The sequence below is a fragment of the Lethenteron reissneri genome, chromosome 67, assembly GCF_015708825.2.
Source record: "Lethenteron reissneri isolate LAM-NWPU_2019-01 chromosome 67, ASM1570882v1, whole genome shotgun sequence".
In the NCBI taxonomy this organism is placed as follows: Eukaryota; Metazoa; Chordata; class Hyperoartia; order Petromyzontiformes; family Petromyzontidae; genus Lethenteron; species Lethenteron reissneri.
In genome coordinates this window covers 7,680,665-7,701,896 of record NC_083845.1, presented here as the reverse complement: position 1 = coordinate 7,701,896, position 21,232 = coordinate 7,680,665, and the positions used below count along the sequence as shown (strand labels likewise).

The 21,232-nt window shown below is 56.0% G+C and overlaps 1 protein-coding gene across 1 annotated transcript in view; it reads left to right on the top strand.

The window, feature by feature from the left end:
- Nucleotides 1-20,282, top strand: part of LOC133360132 (mucin-19-like) — an 80,225-nt gene extending 59,943 nt beyond the window's left edge. The window contains exons 12-20 of the mRNA XM_061578718.1: nt 7,605-7,763; nt 8,207-8,356; nt 10,291-10,361; nt 11,312-11,558; nt 13,342-13,460; nt 15,250-15,442; nt 17,339-17,451; nt 17,877-18,096; nt 20,161-20,282. Of these exons, the coding sequence (XP_061434702.1) occupies nt 7,605-7,763; nt 8,207-8,356; nt 10,291-10,361; nt 11,312-11,558; nt 13,342-13,460; nt 15,250-15,442; nt 17,339-17,451; nt 17,877-18,096; nt 20,161-20,282 (1,394 nt within the window). The remainder of the gene's footprint in view (nt 1-7,604; nt 7,764-8,206; nt 8,357-10,290; nt 10,362-11,311; nt 11,559-13,341; nt 13,461-15,249; nt 15,443-17,338; nt 17,452-17,876; nt 18,097-20,160) is intronic.
- The last annotated feature ends 950 nt before the right edge of the window (nt 20,283-21,232 follow it).

Here is a 21,232-nt window from a genome sequence, read left to right as displayed (position 1 = left end):
AGGAGGGAGGTATCCTCCATCTGGAGGCGCCCCCATTCCTGAATGTGCAAACCCAGCAGGGAATCTTTCCCTTGTTGTTCAATAGAATTTGGAACAACTGTCCCGCCGTCGGCGGCGGCCGCAAGGACCGGAACCGACACGTCCCCTGCTGGCTTGCAACGTCCCGACCCCAGGAGGCATGCACATTCCGAGGTGGTTGGCATGCGCGACAGAGCGTCCGCGTTGGTGTGGCGAACGCCCTTACGGTATGTGGTGTCGAAATCAAAATCCTGGAGGATCTCCAACCATCGCAGGGCGTACTGCAGTGCCGCATGATCTGTGCGGACGGTGAAACGCCGACCGTACAGATATGGGCGATACTGTTGGGTGAAATAGACAATTGCCAACAGTTCTCTGCGGGTGACACAATATCTTTGCTCTGCTTGAGACAACACCCGACTGCCGTACGCAACCACCCGTTCGACGCCGTCAACCACCTGGGAAAGCACGCCCCCAATACCCGTGTTGCTCGCATCGGTGTCGAGCAGAAACGGTTTTGAAAAATCGGGGTAGATCAAGGGAGGAGCTTTTACCAGGGCATCCCGAAGGGAGCAAAAAGCAGCATCCTCCTCTTGACCCCAGTGGAACCAAACCCCTTTTGATGTTAATGCGTGTAGGGGTTTGGCAATTGTTGCAAAGTCGGCGACGAACCGTCTGTAATATGACGCGAAGCCGACGAAACTCCTGACCTCTCCCACCGAGGTGGGAGTCGGCCAGGAGCTGACACACTGCGTTTTGGCGGGATCGGTAGCAATACCCGAGCGCCCTACGATGTGGCCCAAATAACGCACGGAATCGCGTAACAAATGACACTTTTGGGGCTTGAACTTCAAATTAGCAGCCCGCATCTTTAGGAAAACCGCCCGCAACCTCTGGAGATGTTCGTCAAAAGTTTTAGCGAAGACAATAACATCATCCAAATAAATCAGGCACGACTCCCATTGCAATCCAGCCAAAACCAATTCCATCAAACGTTGGAAGGTTGCCGGCGCTGAGTGTAAGCCCATCGGCAACCGGTTGAATTGGAACAGGCCGTGCGGTGTACGGAAAGCAGTTTTAGGTTTCGATTCATCATCCAGAGGAAGCTGCCAGAATCCCGAAAGTAAATCCAGCGTGGAGAAGAATCGCGCTCCCGCCAAGGCGTCCAGCGATTCGTCCATCCGTGGGAGCGGGTATGCGTCGGCAACCGAAATTTTGTTAAGGCGCCGAAAATCAACGCAAAACCGCAACGAGCCGTCCTGCTTTTTAACCAGGACGATCGGCGCTCCCCAAGGGCTGGTAGAGGGAGAAATAATGTCGGCGGCTAACATGTCATCAACAGCCAATTTGACATGGTCCTTTTCGGCGGGACTCAACCGAAACGGATTTTGGCGAATTGGCGCGCTGTCACCCGTGTCAATATGGTGACGCAGCAGATGAGTACAACCCAAATCGTATTTATTCCGACTAAAAACGTCGGAAAATTCCTGCAGTAGCGATCTAAGCTGTTGGCGCTCTGAATTTTACAGGTCCGTCGATCCCGCACAAAGCGCGTCGAGCCACCCGTCATCGCTGTCCGAATGTGGGTGCAGTCGGGCGGCGGTGCCGACATGATTCGCAACCGGTTCCTCGCAGGGCATCGGCGTCGCGTGCGCAAGCACCGTCCCTCGAGGAACTACAACAGTTTGCGATCCCACATTGAGGACCGCGATGAAAGGGTCCCCATCTCCCCTCACGACGGTCAGGGCCGGAATCAAATGCGGTCCACTAACCCCGGCCCTAGACGGTCCCAACAGGATTCCCTGGGCCCCGATGCCCTCCGCGAAGGGCCGACGAAGTCTTAGAGGCACTAACATCTGAGCTCCCGGCGGCACACGAACCGTTTCAACGACGGACGCTGGTATAGTTACGAACGCCGTCCGAATCACAGAAGGAGAAGGCAGGAACGCCATGCGCCGTCCCGACGGGAGCTCAATGCATCCCTGGTCTATTAAAATACGGTCCGGCATTTTACCCAAGAAGTCCGTCCCCAGCAGGCACGGAACCGCCAGCGAGGAGGAAACAAAAATCGGGCCTGATAATTTGATATCCCCGATACAAATTTGCGCTCGAATCTGTCCAATGATGCCCAGGGAGCCCTCGTTCGCCGCATAGAATGGGACGTTAACTGGCAGTAAGGGACGGCTTTGGACAGGTAAAATGTTGTAAATCAGTTCGGAAATAATGGTCGCCGATGCCCCCGTGTCGACCAGGATGCATACCTCAACCCCGTCAATATGTCCCACGACGGCCGACGACCCCGACGATGCGGCCACAACGCGATGGGCCAACGCGAACCACTGCCCGGGCTCGATTCGAGTCCCCACAGTGGTGCGCGCCGACCCGTCGCGATGCAACGTCGTCCCCCCATTCGTTGCGATGCGAGAGTGTGCGACAGGTGTGTGTTTTGGCCAAACATGTGTGGTGTCGCGACTCGCCGGATCATGTTGATGGAGCTTGGGAGGAGGAGGAGGAGGCCCGGCGTCCTGGCGAGGCGTCGTCCCGCGCTGTCGGGGAGAGCGGCACCCCGAGGCGACATGGCCTCGGACGCCGCAGTTGAAGCAACGCGGGAGCGCCGGCGGCGATGACGGACGGTCGAAGCGGCTCGACCCATCCCGGCCCGACCGTGCTCCCGCCCCCTGCTGCCGACGATGGTTGACGGCGAAAACCTCCTCCGCCGGGAGGGTGGCTGCCGCCACCGCACGCCCGGCCGCTGCCCTGCTGGCCTTCCGCCGCTGTGACAGCAGGTTGGCGTGGAGGAGTCGCGCCGCTTGTAGGGAAGTCATCTCCGTATCCTCCTGTGCAACGACGGCGATGTCCAGGTCGTCTGCCAGCAGGAGGATTTTTTCAGTCACCATGGCGTCGACCCCGTCCTCGTCCATGCGAGGGAAGGCTGTCTTGGCCAACGCCAGGAGACTTGTTCTGTTTGCCAGGGGCGACTCCTTCGCGCCCCGCTGGCGGTCGTAGAACTGCTGCCTGCATTCCGCGGAAGGTCCGTAGACCCCGGCCAGCAGCTGCAGCGCCATCGGTAGCGTAGAGCGCTTCTCCTTCGGCGCCGATGTGAGGGCGGCGAGCGCGTCGCCGTCGAGGAGCGCCGGCAGCGCGCAGAGAGCTTCAGCATCTGTCCATTTGGCCATTTCTTGGTGGGCGAGGAAGCGTCGCTGGAAGCCGCCCCAGTCGCCTTCTGCGCCCACAAATTCTTTAAGCGGAGGCAGTCTTTGGTGCAGCGCAGCGGTTGCCGTGGAGTCCCGCGGGCTGCTGTCTCCCCGACTCGGCTGTGTCTCGGCGCGAACGGCAGATGGTATCGCCTGTCGCAGCCGTGATGACGCGCCCTCCTCCGTCGTAGACGCGGCAGCCCCAGCGCGGCCGATGTCGGACCCGAGGTTCAGGCTGGCCACGCCCCTAGCGGCCGCCGCATCGATGGCGGGAAATTCAAAGTTTGAATCTTCGGAAATGGCGGGAAGGCGCTCCGGACGCCGGCTCCCCTCGCCCCGCGGTGGACCACCAGCCCCCAGCCGCGTGATGTTTTCCAGCGTGGCTGCAGCGGCGTAAAGTAGTTCAGCCAGCCTCTCGTGAGCCAGCCTCAGCCCGTCTGTCTGCGGCTCCTCTTCATGCCGACGCTCCGGTAAGAACGCGTCCGGCCCCGGCTGCACGGTGTCTTGTTGAGCCATCTCGGGCTCGACAATTTCGGCGGCGTCCTCCAATTGTTGTACTTTGGCCCGAGCTGATTGGCGCGTGTCCATGTTCGTAGTTCTTCTGACGCCAGATGAAGTACTCTTGAAGACGCTTGGACACCGTTGTAAGGCACACGTGTTTATTTACACAATGGTCGTACAGTACTAGAGGGGTGTATCGGCCCCCTCACCCGTATAACTGGGGATACACCTCTAGCTATCCTTCCTACCCCGAGTCCTCCACTAACGGGCTAGGGGAGGCTGTCTGGCCCGACACTGGTCAGTCGGGCTACGGTACCCGGAGTCCCAGAGTACTAACTCTGGTTCACGGGACCACGCCACTGGCTCCAGCCTGCGCTGCCCTGATAAGGGCGGCGTCCCAGGGGGAGTCCAGGGCCTATCTGGTCGGTCTTCCGTCTTCCCCTAATTACTCTAAGACTGAACCCCGAGCTCTCTGGCTCATCCCTTTTTATACCCCCCTAGAGGATCACAACCCCCCTCACGCCGTCCGGTGCGGACGTCGTTGCGGGCACCACCCCGTGTACTGGCGGAGTCCCCGCCCACTGTGTTTGTTATCCGTTAGCTCCTATGCAAACAGCCCTACACAAACAGCCCCTCTGTAACAGCCCTACAAGTCTATGGTTAGTGTTGAGTCTATGGGCAGTGTTGAGTCTATGGGTAGTGTTGAGTCTATGGGCAGTGATGAGTCTATGGGTAGTGTTGAGTCTATGGTTAGTGTTGAGTCTATGGGCAGTGTTGAGTCTATGGGTAGTGTTGAGTCTATGGGCAGTGATGAGTCTATGGGTAGTGATGAGTCTATGGGTAGTGTTGAGTCTATGGGCAGTGATGAGTCTATGGGTAGTGTTGAGTCTATGGGCAGTGTTGAGTCTATGGGTAGTGTTGAGTCTATGGTTAGTGTTGAGTCTATGGGCAGTGTTGAGTCTATGGGTAGTGTTGAGTATATGGGGAGTGTTGAGTCTATGGGTAGTGTTAGTCTATGGGCAGTGTTAGTCTATGGGGAGTGTTGAGTCTATGGGTAGTGTTGAATCTATGGGTAGTGTTGAGTCTATAGGCAGTGTTAGTCTATGGGCAGTGTTGGGTCTATGGGCAGTGTTGAGCCTATGGGCAGTGTTGAGTCTATGGGTAGTGTTGAGTCTATGGGCAGTGTTGAGTCTATGGGTAGTGTTGAGTCTATGGTTAGTGTTGAGTCTATGGGCAGTGTTGAGTCTATGGGCAGTGTTGAGTCTATGGGTAGTGTTGAGTCTGAAGTACTCTTGAAGACGCTTGGACACCGTTGTAAGGCACACGTGTTTATTTACACAATGGTCGTACAGTACTAGAGGGGTGTATCGGCCCCCTCACCCGTATAACTGGGGATACACCTCTAGCTATCCTTCCTACCCCGAGTCCTCCACTAACGGGCTAGGGGAGGCTGTCTGGCCCGACACTGGTCAGTCGGGCTACGGTACCCGGAGTCCCAGAGTACTAACTCTGGTTCACGGGACCACGCCACTGGCTCCAGCCTGCGCTGCCCTGATAAGGGCGGCGTCCCAGGGGGAGTCCAGGGCCTATCTGGTCGGTCTTCCGTCTTCCCCTAATTACTCTAAGACTGAACCCCGAGCTCTCTGGCTCATCCCTTTTTATACCCCCCTAGAGGATCACAACCCCCCTCACGCCGTCCGGTGCGGACGTCGTTGCGGGCACCACCCCGTGTACTGGCGGAGTCCCCGCCCACTGTGTTTGTTATCCGTTAGCTCCTATGCAAACAGCCCTACACAAACAGCCCCTCTGTAACAGCCCTACAAGTCTATGGTTAGTGTTGAGTCTATGGGCAGTGTTGAGTCTATGGGTAGTGTTGAGTCTATGGGCAGTGATGAGTCTATGGGTAGTGTTGAGTCTATGGTTAGTGTTGAGTCTATGGGCAGTGTTGAGTCTATGGGTAGTGTTGAGTCTATGGGCAGTGATGAGTCTATGGGTAGTGATGAGTCTATGGGTAGTGTTGAGTCTATGGGCAGTGATGAGTCTATGGGTAGTGTTGAGTCTATGGGCAGTGTTGAGTCTATGGGTAGTGATGAGTCTATGGGTAGTGTTGAGTCTATGGGCAGTGATGAGTCTATGGGTAGTGTTGAGTATATGGGGAGTGTTGAGTCTATGGGTAGTGTTAGTCTATGGGCAGTGTTAGTCTATGGGGAGTGTTGAGTCTATGGGTAGTGTTGAATCTATGGGTAGTGTTGAGTCTATAGGCAGTGTTGAGTCTATGGGCAGTGTTGAATCTATGGGCAGTGTTGAGTCTGTGGGTAGTGTTAGTCTATGGGTAGTGTTGAATCTATGGGTAGTGTTGAGTCTATGGGCAGTGTTGAGTCTATGGGCAGTGTTGAGTCTATGGGCAGTGTTGAGTCTATGGGCAGTGTTGAGTCTATGGCAGTGTGAGTCTATGGGTAGTGTTAGTCTATGGGCAGTGTTGGGTCTATGGGCAGTGTTGAGTCTATGGGCAGTGTTGAGTCTATGGGTAGTGTTGAGTCTATGGGCAGTGTTGAATCTATGGGCAGTGTTGAGTCTGTGGGTAGTGTTAGTCTATGGGTAGTGTTGAATCTATGGGTAGTGTTGAGTCTATGGGCAGTGTTGAGTCTATGGGCAGCGTTGAGTCTATGGGCAGCGTTGAGTCTATGGGCAGTGTTGAGTCTATGGGCAGTGTTAGTCTATGGGGAGTGTTGAGTCTATGGGTAGTGTTGAATCTATGGGTAGTGTTGAGTCTATAGGCAGTGTTGAGTCTATGGGCAGTGTTGAATCTATGGGCAGTGTTGAGTCTGTGGGTAGTGTTAGTCTATGGGTAGTGTTGAATCTATGGGTAGTGTTGAGTCTATGGGCAGTGTTGAGTCTATGGGCAGCGTTGAGTCTATGGGCAGTGTTGAGTCTATGGGCAGTGTTGAGTCTATGGGTAGTGTTAGTCTATGGGCAGTGTTGAGCCTATGGGCAGTGTTGAGTCTATGGGTAGTGTTGAGTCTATGGGCAGTGTTGAGTCTATGGGTAGTGTTGAGTCTATGGTTAGTGTTGAGTCTATGGGCAGTGTTGAGTCTATGGGTAGTGTTGAGTCTATGGGCAGTGATGAGTCTATGGGTAGTGTTGAGTCTATGGTTAGTGTTGAGTCTATGGGCAGTGTTGAGTCTATGGGTAGTGTTGAGTCTGTGGGCAGTGATGAGTCTATGGGTAGTGATGAGTCTATGGGTAGTGTTGAGTCTATGGGCAGTGATGAGTCTATTGGTAGTGTTGAGTCTATGGGCAGTGTTGAGTCTATGGGTAGTGATGAGTCTATGGGTAGTGTTGAGTCTATGGGCAGTGATGAGTCTATGGGTAGTGTTGAGTCTATGGGCAGTGTTGAGTCTATGGGTAGTGTTGAGTCTATGGGCAGTGTTGAGTCTATGGGTAGTGTTGAGTCTATGGGCAGTGTTGAGTCTATGGTTAGTGTTGAGTCTATGGGTAGTGTTGAGTCTATGGGCAGTGTTGAGTCTATGGGCAGTGTTGAGTCTATGGGCAGTGTTGAGTCTATGGGCAGTGTTAAGTCTATGGATAGTGTTGAGTCTATGGGCAGTGTTGAGTCTATGGGTAGTGTTGAGTCTATGCTCAGTGTTGAGTCTATGCTCAGTGTTAAGTCTATGGATAGTGTTGAGTCTATGGGCAGTATGTATATATGTTGAACTTCTTTCACACCGTACGTAGCCAACCACGCTAATAGTGTCTAAGATCAGGCGCACCAATCCTCGCGTACACGCACGCGCGCACGGAACATCGACTTGAAACTCGAGAATGAGACGTCGAACGTTTGCCGGACGTTGAACGCGAGACATCCCCCGCCCTCCCCCCGTGTCTCATCAGGCCCTCCGGACCCGCCGCGGTCCGTGGTGGCGACAGACGTGACCACCACCTCGGTCTCCCTGTCTTGGGTCCCCGGCTTTGACAACTACAGCCCCGTGACGGCCCACAGGGTGGAGAGCCGCTGCGGCCACTGCGGCCGCTGGGCGACCGCCACGACCGGTGAGGGAGGTGCGGCGAGCCGGTTCGCTCTCACGGATCACCACCACCACCACCAACTCGCATGTTGTCACGTGCCCGGCAATGGCTGCGTAACATGTCCAGTCGTGCTCACGTGCGGGGATGGGGGGATTCATCTTCTTGGTTCTTTCGGTAAAGTCACGTAGAATGGAAATAATAAAATAATAAAAATAAAACATAATAAAATAATTCTCACGACGTTTCGGCCACAACACAAGTAGCCGTCCTCAGGTGGAGAACAGGTCTGTCGAGGAGACAGAGTAATTCAGACTCAGGCCGAAACGTCGCGAGAATTATTTTATTATGTTTTATTTTTATTACTTTATCATTTCCATTCTACGTGACTTTACCGAAAGAACCAAGAAGATGAATCCCTGCAGTCACGAAAGCTTCAAATTGATGGGGGGATTGTTGTACATTCACAGAGCCGGCGATCATCGCGGCCGACAGGAACGGTGCCCGGGTCACGGGGCTGACCCCTTGGACGGAGGCGGAGTTCCGCGTGGTCTCCAGCAACGCACACGGGGACGGCGCGCCCAGCGCCTCCTCGGGGTTCCTCCACACCCTCCCCACCGGTTGCCCCCCCCCCCTCCCTCCCCCGTCCCACCACCGCCACCGCCACCACCATCGCCGCCACTGCCGCCGCCCCAGTCACGTCCATCGCTCGCTCTAGGGCACCGCCTTTGTTTTGACACGGAACGTCTGAGGCCAAACGTCTCGTTCGAAGAGTTCCTTGAGACGTGACACTGACTTGGGATAGAACCTCTCAATTTTGACAGTTCCTTGAGACAAAACGTCCCGTTTGAAGATTCTCTTGAGATAGAACACTTTTGATTTAAAGCTTTCGTGACTGCAGGGATTCATGTTCTTGGTTCTTTCGGTAAAGTCACGTAGAAGGGAAACAATAAAATAATTTAAAAAAACATAATAAAATAATTCTCACGACGTTTCAGCCCCCTCCAACCCAGCTTAAATATACGCTGCCAAGCCTGGTGGTTTTCATTCAGACGCTGTCTTTCCGACAGACCTGTTCTTCACCTGAGGACGGCTGCTTGCGTCACGTAGAAGGGAAACAATAAATAATACAAATATAAATGGAAACAGACAAAGATCCCCCTATAGACTTGACAGACTGTAGGGGCAAGTGCTGCTAGCGGAGTAGCACCTATGAAGGCCGGCACGGCACACGAGGGGGTGGGTGGCCAGCACCGCACCCGGCCGCCTTTGTCTCCCCAGTGGCGATGTTTACGCACCGCACCAGGTACTCATTTGAGGTTGAGTCGACCTAGGAGAGGCCCAGGACTGTTTCAGATAATCGTCACCAGTGTTGGTGCTGTCCGTGAGTTGGAATTGAACTAGGCTCGCCGGGTTGCAGTGCAGCGCGCTAACCGCTACACAATCGCTCCCCCATCTTCAAACGTACACACACAGAGGTTATTGTTACACTATTTTAGTTTTTTGTGAGCTAGGTTTAATATATATATATGTTTTAAAACCATACTGAGCTGTTGGCTCTTACTCATTGTTTTTTTCGGTAAAGTCACGTATGTGGAAATAAAATATAAATAAAATAAAATTAAATTTCGATTTAAAGCTTTCGTGACTGCAGGGATTCATCTTCTTGGTTCTTTCGGTAAAGTCACGTAGAAGGGAAGTAATAAAATAATAAAAATAAAACATAAAGCAATTCTCACTGAGAATTGTCACTGAGAATTGTTGTATTATGTTTCATTTTTATTATTTTATTACTTCCCTTCTACGTGACTTTACCGAAAGAACCAAGAAGAAAAATAAAATTAGATTAAAATAAATCACGACGTTTCGAACGCAACACAAGCGCTCATCACCAGGTGGAATTGGGGTAAAACACATAGCGAGGGCACACAGACAGAGCGACATCTGCAGTCACGAAAGCTTCAATTCTATATTTACTGTTGGCTCTTGTTTGGAGGCGAGATTGTTTTGAGTATTTGGCTGCTACTATGAATGTCCACGTAATGGTGAAGAGCCCCTTCGTTGAGGTATCACTTGCGACTGCCAGGGCGCTTCGAGACGCGCTGCATCTGCGTCCGTCTGGAACGCTCTTCTGTCCAATATCAGAAAGCCTCTGGGAACCCACGTGCACATGCACGTCATCGGAATGGGAAAGGGTTAAGATTCGGCCGCTATGAAGTAACGGTCAGCAGCGCGCTGGACTCGTCATCCAGAAGGCACCGGTTCGACTCCATCCGCTGGTGGGTTCACCATGGTTTAGCCGATGATCGGTGAGGGCCACGTGGTGGTGGTGGTGGTGGGGTAAAGCGTGCGTGGGTGTAACTCCCAACCTCTTCCAAGACGTACTAGCTAGCGCGGAAGACCAGGCCACACATCACCGTCTGGAATCTGGCTCTCGCCGGGAGGGTTTCCATCTCGTTGTGAAACAAATCTCAGCCGAACCGAGACGCTGACGACCTCCACCCCCCCCACCCCCCCACCCCCCCCCCCCCCCACCCCCCCCGTCTCTCTACAGCTCCCGTGGTCATCCCCGAGGGGCTGTCTGGGGGAGGAGGAAGTCATCCGGAACTCGTCATCACCTGGAAGGTGACCGCCGGTCAATTGTGTCCCTTCTACGAATCTCTTCCCCTATTTAATCCCTATCCTACTAACCCCCTCCCCTACTAACCCCTCCCCTACTAACCTCCTCCCCTACTAACTTTCTCCCCTACTAACCTCCTATACTACTAACCTACTACCCTATTAATCCCCTACCCTACTAACCCCCTCCCCTACTAACCCCCTCCCCTACTAACCTCCTCCCCTACTAACTTTCTCCCCTACTAACCTCCTATCCTACTAACCCCCTACCCTACAAACTTCCTCCCCTACTAACCTCCTATCCTACTAACCTACTCCCCTATTAATCCCCTACCCTACTAACTTCCTACCCTACTAACCCCCTACCCTACTAACTTCCTACCCTACTAACCCCCTTCCCTACTAATTTCCTCCCCTATGAATCCCATACCCTAATAACCTACTCCTTTATTAATCCCCTACCCTACTAACCCTACTAACTTCCTACCCTACTAACCCCCTCCCCTACTAACCCCCTACCCTACTAAACCCCTACCCTACTAACCCCCTACCCTACTAACCCCCTACCCTACTAACCCTACTAACTTCCTACCCTACTAACCCCCTCCCCTACTAAACCCCTACCCTACTAACCCCCTACCCTACTAAACCCCTACCCTACTAACCCCCTACCCTACTAACCCCCTACCCTACTAACCCCCTACCCTACTAACCCTACTAACTTCCTCCCCTACTAACCTCCTACCCTACTAACCTACTCCCCTATTAATCCCCTACCCTAATAACCCTACTAACCCCCTACCCTACTCACCCCATCCCCTACTGACCTCCTCCCCTATTAATCCCCTACCCTACTAATTTCCTACCCTACTCACCCCCTACCCTACTAATCCCCTCCCCTACTAACTCCCTCCCCTACTAACCCCCTACTAACCCCCCCCACCCCCCCCACCCAGCCCGTGGAGCGCCGCCTGCACTTCGGGCCCAGCCTGGGCTACGTTGTTGCGTTCCGTGAGAACGCCACCGCGACCCTCTGGCGCCACGTGACGGTCCCCGCGTGGAACGCGTCGCGCTACTCGCACCGCCGCTCCGACGGTGACGCAGCGCGGCCCTTCACGGCCTTCCTCGTGCGGATCCGGGCCTTCAACGGCGCCGGCGAGGGCCCATTCGGCAACGCCACGCTGGTGCACTCGGCCGAGAGAGGTGACGGGGGAGGTGGAGGTGGGGGGTATGGCTGCAGGGTTTTGGTAGTACATGTTGTTTGTCGTTTATTCCGTCACAGTTCCTAGTTCCTATGATCACTGCTGTTTCATTGCTTTTATGGCTTTATTTTGGTGATTTCGAAAAGTGTATTGGTTTGGCCATGTTTGTTTGTTGTAGTACAGAGTAAGACTGATGGCCTTAATCTAAGTTGTCTTGTGGTTGTTGTTGTTGTTTGACTTGCATCCCACTGGGATTTTTGCACACAGCGTTGGTGTACGGTGATTTTTTCTGCAATATTTTGCTGTCTTTTCTTGGATTTTCTGTTTGCACTTAGTCACATATTCATTTGAAGATGTCTTTTTTGTTCATGTTTTTGTTTTTTGTTTGTTGCGGTTGCACCCGATTCAAGAGCCGAATGGCTCACAGGGCTATACCTAATACATGCACTTGAACTTGAGTGGAAGGGTGAGGAGTTAGGGGGGCCGTCCGTAGATGACGTCACGCACCTGGGGGGGGGGGGGTTGAGAAACGTGACGTCACATAAAAATGCGCAACTTTAAATACATATAGACAACACGTTCTACTTAATTAAATCGACTTTTTAATAAACGTTTTCTCCTACAACATCAGAGTGCAGCGCCACATTAAATACGCACTACAATGACAATAGTTTAACGCGATTTGAAGCATGTTTTATATTATTTGGGGGGGGGGGGGCAGAACTTTGTGACGTCATATGAGAAGGGGTGGGGGGGGCTGACTTTTTGTGACGCCGTGTGACGAAGGGGGGAGGGGGGGGGTAAAAAATCCTCCAAAATCGCGTGACGTCATTTATGGACGGCCCCTTAGCGGTGGTGGCTGGGGGGGGATGAGTAGGGGGCGACGTGGTGAGTGTCGGGGTGAGGAGTTTAGCGGTGGGTGATCGGGGGGGGGGGCTGACGAGAACTAACGGAGGTAGAGAATCACCTGAAACAACACCAACAAAAACATTGAACACAATATCGCCCAATAATAGATCACGATCTAAACCAAATATAAGTATAACCAGTAAAAACAAAGTTTTTCACTATAAATCCTTTATATGTGTGGCGGCTAGAGTCCTCTCGTCCTCTGGATTGAGATGGCTGTCACCTATGGGTCAGATGATTGCATTGCACCATTAAGCAATTGGTAATTAAATATAATATTTTAGTCCTAAAAAATGTAACATTTTGGAATTTTTTTTTAACGAACATTAATTGTTACGCACAACGAGTCTGTGTGGAAAATGTCAGCTCGATTGGATCACGGGAAGTGGGTTAAAAAACGACCGAAAGATCTGCACGGTCCTAAGCAAGCAAGCTAACTTAATATAAAGGATTTAAAAACCTCTACAGTAAAACTTTGCATTGCGAGCATAATTCGTTCCGTAAACGTGTTTGTAATCCAAAGCACTCGTATATCAAAGCACTCGTGTCTCAGTTGTGATCACGTGACGCTCGGCAGACAAAGCGTATACACCCACTACTCGTATTGCAAGACCTCGCTCGTTTATCAAATTAAAATGTACTTAAATGTTTTGCTCGTCTTGCAAAACACTCGCAGACCAAGTTACTCGCAATCCAAGGTTTTACTGTATTATCAACATAAAAACAACCTTTTACGATGAAAGCCTCCTCTGTTTGAATCATCTTGACGCCGGCAAAAAAAAAATTTTTAACCCCCACAGATCGATTGTGGAAATGGTCTCGTTGATTTTATTATGATTAACATTTGCGTTGTCGATTGTATTTATTCACGACAGCACCCATCGTGGCACCTGTGGGCGTGCGCGCGAGGGCCCTGTCGTCATCGGAGGTGGACATCGCCTGGCAACCGCTTCCAGCCGCCCTGATCAGCGAACAGCGCATCCACGGCTATGAGGTCTCGGCACGTCCACCTACTCACGATCGTCCACCTACCCTCATGCTCGACCACCTACCTTCACGTGTCCACCTACTCTCACTCGTCCACCCACCCCCACTCGAGCACCCACCCTCACATGTCCACCCACCTCCACTCGTCCACCCACCCCCACTCGTCCACCCACCCCTACTCGTCCACCCACCCCACTCGTCCACCAACCCTGACTCGTCCACCCACCCTCACAGGTCCACCCACCCCGACTCGTCCACCAACCCTCACTCGTCCACCCACCCCACTCGTCCACCCACCCCGATTCGTCCACCAACCCTCACTCGTCCACCCACCCGACTCGTCCACCCACCCTCACTCGTCCACCCACCTCCACTCGTCCACCAACCCTCACTCGTCCACCCATCCCACTCGTCCACCAACCCTCACTCGTCCACCCACCCCACTCGTCCACTAACCCTCACTCGTCCACCCACCCCACTCGTCCACCCACCCCCACTCGTCCACCCACCCACACTCGTCCACCCACCTCCACTCGTCCACCCACCCTCACACGTCCACCAACCTTCACTCGTCCACCCACCCTCACTCGTCCACCAACCTCCACTCGTCCACCCACCCACACTCGTCCACCCACCTCCACTCGTCCACCCACCCTCACACGTCCACCAACCTCCACTCGTCCACCCACCCTCACTCGTCCACCAACCTCCACTCGTCCACCCACCCACACTCGTCCACCCACCTCCACTCATCCACCCACCCTCACCCGTCCACCAACCTCCACTCGTCCACCCACCCTCACTCGTCCACCCACCCCCACTCGTCCACCCACCCACACTCGTCCACCCACCCTCACTCGTCCACCCACCTCACTCGTCCACCCACCCCACTCGTCCACCCACCCTCACTCGTCCACCCACCCCGACTCGTCCACCCACCCACACTCGTCCACCCACCTCCACTCGTCCACCCACCCTCACACGTCCACCCACCTCCACTCGTCCACCCACCCTCACTCGTCAATCTAAACGACGATGATGTAAAAGTGCACCGTAGCTCCCAGTGGCTTTCTCAAATCGGAAGGAAGAAGCGTTCCAGACGGCCACAGGAGCAGCAACGGCGGTCACCGCGACGATGCGGCGACCGCCGTTTGGCCCGCGAGTGGCCAACAGCCGCTGGCCGGAGTTCGCGTATTGACGGCAGAGGTCGCAACCGGGTACCCGATACCCGTACCCTACCCGATACCCGGCTACCCGTACCCGGGTACGGGTACCCGTTTGCGACCCTGGTGCGGCCGGGTACGGGTACAGGTAGGCCGTGAGTCACTGGTGAGTCACCGTTTGTCACTCATTTCCCAACGTCTTGTCTCTTCTCACAATTCAAGTTCCTAGAATCAACCCACCCGTGCCTGCAACATGGCTTCATCCCAGAGGTCGCAATCGGGTACCCGATACCCATACCCTACCCGTACCCGGCCGGGTACGGGTAGGGTACGGGTACGGCCGGGTACGGGTACCCGTTTTCGACCCTGGTGCGGCTGGGTACGGGTAGGCCGTGAGTCACTGGTGAGTCACCGTTTGTCACTCATTTCGGGTAGGGTACGGGTAGGGAACGAGTACCCGTACCCGGCCGGGTACGGGTACGGGTAACCATTTGCGACCCTGGTGCAGCCGGGTACGGGTACGGGTAAGGAATCAAAACCCGTTTGCGACCTCTGATTGACGGTGGAAGTTCCTGGACGATCTCGCGTCACCTTCGTCCCACCCCGTACCTCCTGTCGCCCCACCATCGTCAGGTGGCGTACCGGCGAAGCGTGGACGCGCCGGAGGGCGCCATAGCCCGGCTGAGGACGCCGGGCGGTGCCAAGGCCCACGTCCGCCTGCTGGGCCTTCGCGAGCACACGGAGTACGAGGTGACGGTCCAGGCCTTCAACAGCGCCGGGACGGGGCCTTCCGGCGCGGCGAGCCTGGTCACAACTAGGAAAGCACGTGGGTTACACCACGCGACTCACCGTGTTACACCACGTGGGTTAGACCACGTGACTCACTGTGTTACACCACGTGCGTTACACCACGTGACTCAATGTGTTACACCACGTGCGTTACATCACGTGACTCACTGTGTTACACCACGTGCGTTACACCACGTGACTCACTGTGTTACACCACGTGGGTTACACCACGTGACTCACTGTGTTACACCTCGCGTCGGCGTGGATGCCTGGTCACGTGAGCGTTTACAGGCGCCTGCAGAGCCAGTGGTGGGAACTCAAGGTTCCTGCGGTGCGGACGAATCTATCCATGAGACGACCCCTTTTCACTTACTCACCCACCCTCCCAATCACTCATCCACCCAATTACTCACCTACCCAATCACTCACCCACCCACTCACCCACTCACTCACCCGCTCACCCACCCACCCACCCATTCACCCACCCACCCACCCATTCACCCACCCACTCACCCACCCTCCTCACCCACTCACCCACCCTCCTCACCCCAACTCACCCACCCTCCTCACCCACTCACCCACCCTCCTCACCCACTCACCCACCCACCCTCCCACTCACCCACCCTCCCACTCACCCACCCACCCACTCACCCTCCCACTCACCCACCCTCCCACTCACTCACCCACCCACTCACCCACCCACTCACCCACCCACTCACCCTCCCACTCACCCACCCTCCCACTCACTCACCCTCCCACTCACCCACTCACCCACCCACCCTCCCACTCACTCACTCACCCACTCACCCTCCCACTCACCCACCCTCCCACTGACTCACCCACCCACTCACCCACCCACTCACCCTCCCACTCACCCACCCTCCCACTCACCCACCCTCCCACTCACTCACCCTCCCACTCACCCACCCTCCCACCCACTCACCCACCCTCTCACCCTCCCACCCACTCACCCACCCACTCACCCTCCACTCACCCACCCTCCCACTCACCCACTCACCCACTCACCCTCCCACTCACCCACCCTCCCACTCACCCACCCTCCCACTCACTCACCCACCCACCCACCCACCCACTCACTCACTCACCCACCCACCCTCCCACTCACCCACCCACCCACTCACCCACCCTCCCACTCACCCACCCACTCACCCATTCACCCACCCACCCACTCACCCACCCACCCACTCACCCACCCACCCACTCACCCACCCTCCCACTCACCCACCCATCCACCCACTCACCCACTCACCCACCCACCCACCCACTCACCCTCCCACTCACCCACCCACTCACCTACCCACTCACCCACCCACTCACCCACCCACTCACCCATTCACCCACCCACTCACCCACCCACTCACCCTCCCACTCACCCACCCACTCACCCTCCCACTCACCCACCCACCCTCCTACTCACCCACTCACTCACCTTCCCACTCACTCACTCACTCACCTTCCTACTCACCCACTCACCTTCCCACTCACCCACTCACCCACCCACTCACCCTCCCACTCACCCACTCACCCACCCACTCACCCTCCCACTCACCCTCCCACTCACCCACCCACCCACCCACTCACCCTCCCACTCACCCACTCACCCACCCACTCACCCTCCCACTCATCCACTCACCCACCCACTCACCCTCCCACTCACCCACTCACCCACCCACTCACCCACCCACTCACCCTCCCACTCACCCACTCACCCACCCACTCACCCACCCACTCACCCTCCCACTCACCCACACAGTTAACCGACTCCGTGCCGTACAGACGCGAGAATTCTCGTCCTCGTTCAGCCGACGGCGGCGAAGGCGACCCGAGTGAGAGGTCTCGGCGTAGCCCCCCCCCCCCACCCCCCGTAACCCCCCCACTTCCCCCCCACTCCCCCCCGGTTCGCCCGTCGCAGCTCCGAGCAAGCCGCCCAGAATCACCCAGTGGCGGACGGACGGCGTGCACGTGACCCTCAGCTGGGAGCACGTCGCCCCTCTCGACAACGAGTCCGCCGTCACCGGCTACAAGGTGGGGGCCGGGTCACCTTGCCCCCCCCTCCACCCCCCCCCCCCTCCACCCCCCCCTCCACCCCCCGGGGCACAAGGTGGGGCCGGGTCACCTCACCTTGCCCCCCCCCTCCACCCCCCCCCCCGCCATTCCCGCACCTCCCATCAGCGCCATTGGCAGCGCACGGTGCGGATGAATCTCGAGGTGCACGCTGCGATGCACACTCCGAATGTGCAGGCGTCAAGGGGGGGGGGGTGGTTCGGCATCGAACCCGCGACCTCGTGAACGTGACTGACCACAAGGAGGAGGGAGGACGAGGAACAGGCCGAGAGAGCGAGCGAAGATTGGGAGCTTCTGCAGCTTCCAGCAGGGACGTAGCAGGGAAGGCAGGGTGGCGAGGTAGGGCGGTGGGGGTGACGTGTCCCGTGTCCACCGCCTGCTCACAGGTTCGATACCGCTCGCTGGGACAGGCGGGCGCCCGCGAGCTGCTCACCAACGAGACGCGGGTGGAGATCCCCTTGCCGGTCGGGGGTCGTGGCGGTGGTGGTGGTGGGGGCGGTGGGGGTGGTGGTGGCACGGCGCTCGTGGTGGAGGTGCGAGCCTGCAGCGCCGAGGGCGAGGGGAGTGCCAGCACGCAAGTGCAGGTGCCGCACAGGGCGAGCTCCGGTAGGCGCGGGCATAGCCGCCCGGTGCGTGTGTGTGTGTGCGTGTGGGTGTGTGCGTGTATGTGCGTATGTGTATGTGTGCGTGCGTGCGTGCGCGTGCGTGCGTGTGCGTGTGTGCGTGCGTGTGTGTGGGTGTGTGCGTGTGTGTGCATGTGTGCGTGTGTGTGTGTGTGCGTGCGTGTGCATGCGTGCGTGTGTGCGTGCGTGTGTGTGGGTGTGTGCGTGTGTGTGCATGTGTGCGTGTGTGTGTGTGTGCGTGCGTGCGTGTGCATGCGTGCGTGTGTGCGTGCGTGTGTGCGTTTGTGCACAGACTGCCCTACATGACATCATAACAACAGTCTGGACCACTGGACGGGTACCGCAGGATTGGAAGGGTGCCCTGGTGGTCCCCCTCTTTAAGAAGGGGGACCGCACAGACTGTAACAACTACAGGGGCATCTCACTCCTCAGTGTGCCGGGAAAGGTCCTGGCAAGGATTATTCAACATCGCCTTGCTAGGCACGCTGAGGAGAGGCTTGCGGAACCCCAATGCGGTTTCAGGAAAGGGCGGTCCTGTACAGATGCCATATTTTCTGTCCGTCTGCTACAGCAGGGGTGTAGGGAATTCCAACAAGACCTACATCTCTGCTTTATTTACCTGGTCAAGGCCTATGATACCATCAGTAGGCTTGGGCTCTGGGTTGTTCTTCGTGCTTTCGGAGTCCCTGACCCTCTGCTCACGATCATTAAGGACCTTCATGATGGTGAGCGGGCCCGGGTAAAACTACGTGGCCGGGAGTCGGAGCCTTTCCCTGTACACCTTGGGGTGCGACAGGGATGTCCTCTGGCTCCCACATTATTTAACATCTATTTAGACTGCGTAGTTCGTGAAGCCTTCAATAGCTGTACCGGGGGAATTTCCATTTGGTACAGATATAATGGGAGGCTGATCGACGCCCGGGCGCGATCAAGGGATGGCTCCCTATTGGTCAACCACGTTATGTATGCCGATGATTTGGTAATAGCTGCTCATTCAGAAGAGGAGTTGGAGACGCTGCTGCTGAGACTGGAGCGTGCCACTAAGAGGTGGGGCCTTACCATCAGCCCCACCAAAACTAAGCACCTGCCTGAGTATTTTGTACCATCGGACACTCCACCCCCACAACTCCCAATCGGTGATGGGGCAGTTGTGGAGAGAGTGGAGAGTTTCCCATACCTGGGCAGTGTGCTTATGACCGGCTCCAGTTTATCAGCAGAGGTCTCACTCCGAATCAGTCGAGCGGCAATATCTTTTCATCGGTTGCGTAACGCTGTGTGGAAGCTTCCTGGTCTGTCACTCCGCACGAAGCTTCAGGTCTTCTCGGCCACGGTCATTCCCTCCCTTCTCTACGCTTGCGAAATGTGGACCCCCCTAATGGAGCATCTTCGCCGGTTGGAAACATTTAGGCTGGCCTGCCTACGATCCATCCTGGGTTTAACCAGGCTGGATTGTGTGAGGAGCTCACAAATCCTTGAAAGATCTGGGCAAAGTCCCATCGGTGAGCTCCTCCGGCAGGCAAGGCTGCGTTTGCTGGGTCATGTAGCCCGCATGCCCAGCTACCGCATGCCTAAACAGCTTTTGTTCGGCCGGATCGAGGGGTCTAAACGGGCGCGGCAAGGGCTAGAGAAGAGATGGAGTATGGCGGTTGTTGTTGTGTGTGTGTGTGTGACCGTGAGAAGGGGTAGTGTAGTGGCCAGCGCATGAGCGGGCGAGTAAGTGGGTGAGTGGGTTGGTTGGTGCGTGGATGGGTGCGTGGGGGAGGGGTGAGTGGGTAGGTGAGTGAGTGAGTGGGTAGGTGAGTGAGTGGGTAGGTGAGTGAGTGGATAGGTGAGTGAGTGGGTGAGTGTGTTTTTACCTACAGTGCGGTGGTGGTAGTAGTAGTCTTCAACACGGGCGGACGGAGAAACCAACTCGTGAATTTCACGGTGAACAAATCGACACATCCCACCGCTAACCTCCCCGATCAGCCCACGAACGTTCCGATTGCCTCCTCGGTCTTCACGACCGCGTTTGTATCTCCCCCCCCCCACCCCCTCCCCCCTCCAGGGATGAAGCTGGGAGGATCGTTCAGCTCGGCGGGGGTCACCACGATGTCTGCGAGTCCGTGGGGCCTCACACTCATCCACGTCGCGCTCGCATCTCTCTTAGCGCGAGAGCCGTTCTCCTAGAGAGGGCAAGGCGGGCGGGGGGGCGGGCGGGCGGGCGGGCGGGGAACCACGGAGCCCGGGTTCGTATCGGGCCGCGCCCGGTGTTTTGTCGGAAGCTCCGAGGAGGAGGGGGAGGGGTTGGAATGGAATCAACGTCCCGCGCGACCCGAGGTGGAGCAACCGATTCGGCCGCGGGTCACCGGGGCCGAATGCGTCAAGAATCGCGTCATCGGTTGTCACCCCCTGATCTTGCCAAGCCCGGCTCGAATGTTGCAGTCTTAAAGAGGCATCGCAACAGCCAAACCCAGTTCGAACGTTGTAGTCTTAAAGAGGCATCACAACAGCCAATCCCAGCCTGAGGGTTGTAGTCTTAAAGAGGCATCACAACGACCAAGCCCAGCCTAAGGGTTGTAGTCTTAAAAAGGCATCACAACAGCCAATCCCAGCCTGAGGGCTGTAGTCTTAAAGAGGCATCAACAACAGCCAATCCCAGCCTGAGGGCTGTAGTCTTAAAGAGGCATCACAACAGCCAATCCCAGCCTGAGGGCTGTAGTCTTAAAGAGGCATCACAACAGCCAATCCCAGCCTGAGGGCTGTAGTCTTAAAGAGGCATCACAACAGCCAAGCCCAGCCTGAGGGCTGTAGTCTTAAAGAGGCATCACAACAACCAAGCCCAGCCTGAGGGTTGTAGTCTTAAAGAGGCATCATAACAGTCAAGCCCAGCCTGAGGGCTGTAGTCTTAAAGAGGCATCACAACAGCCAATCCCAGCCTGAGGGCTGTAGTCTTAAAGAGGCATCACAACAGCCAATCCCAGCCTGAGGGCTGTAGTCTTAAAGAGGCATCACAACAGCCAATCCCAGCCTGAGGGCTGTAGTCTTAAAGAGGCATCACAACAGCCAATCCCAGCCTGAGGGCTGTAGTCTTAAAGAGGCATCACAACAGCCAATCCCAGCCTGATGGCTGTAGTCTT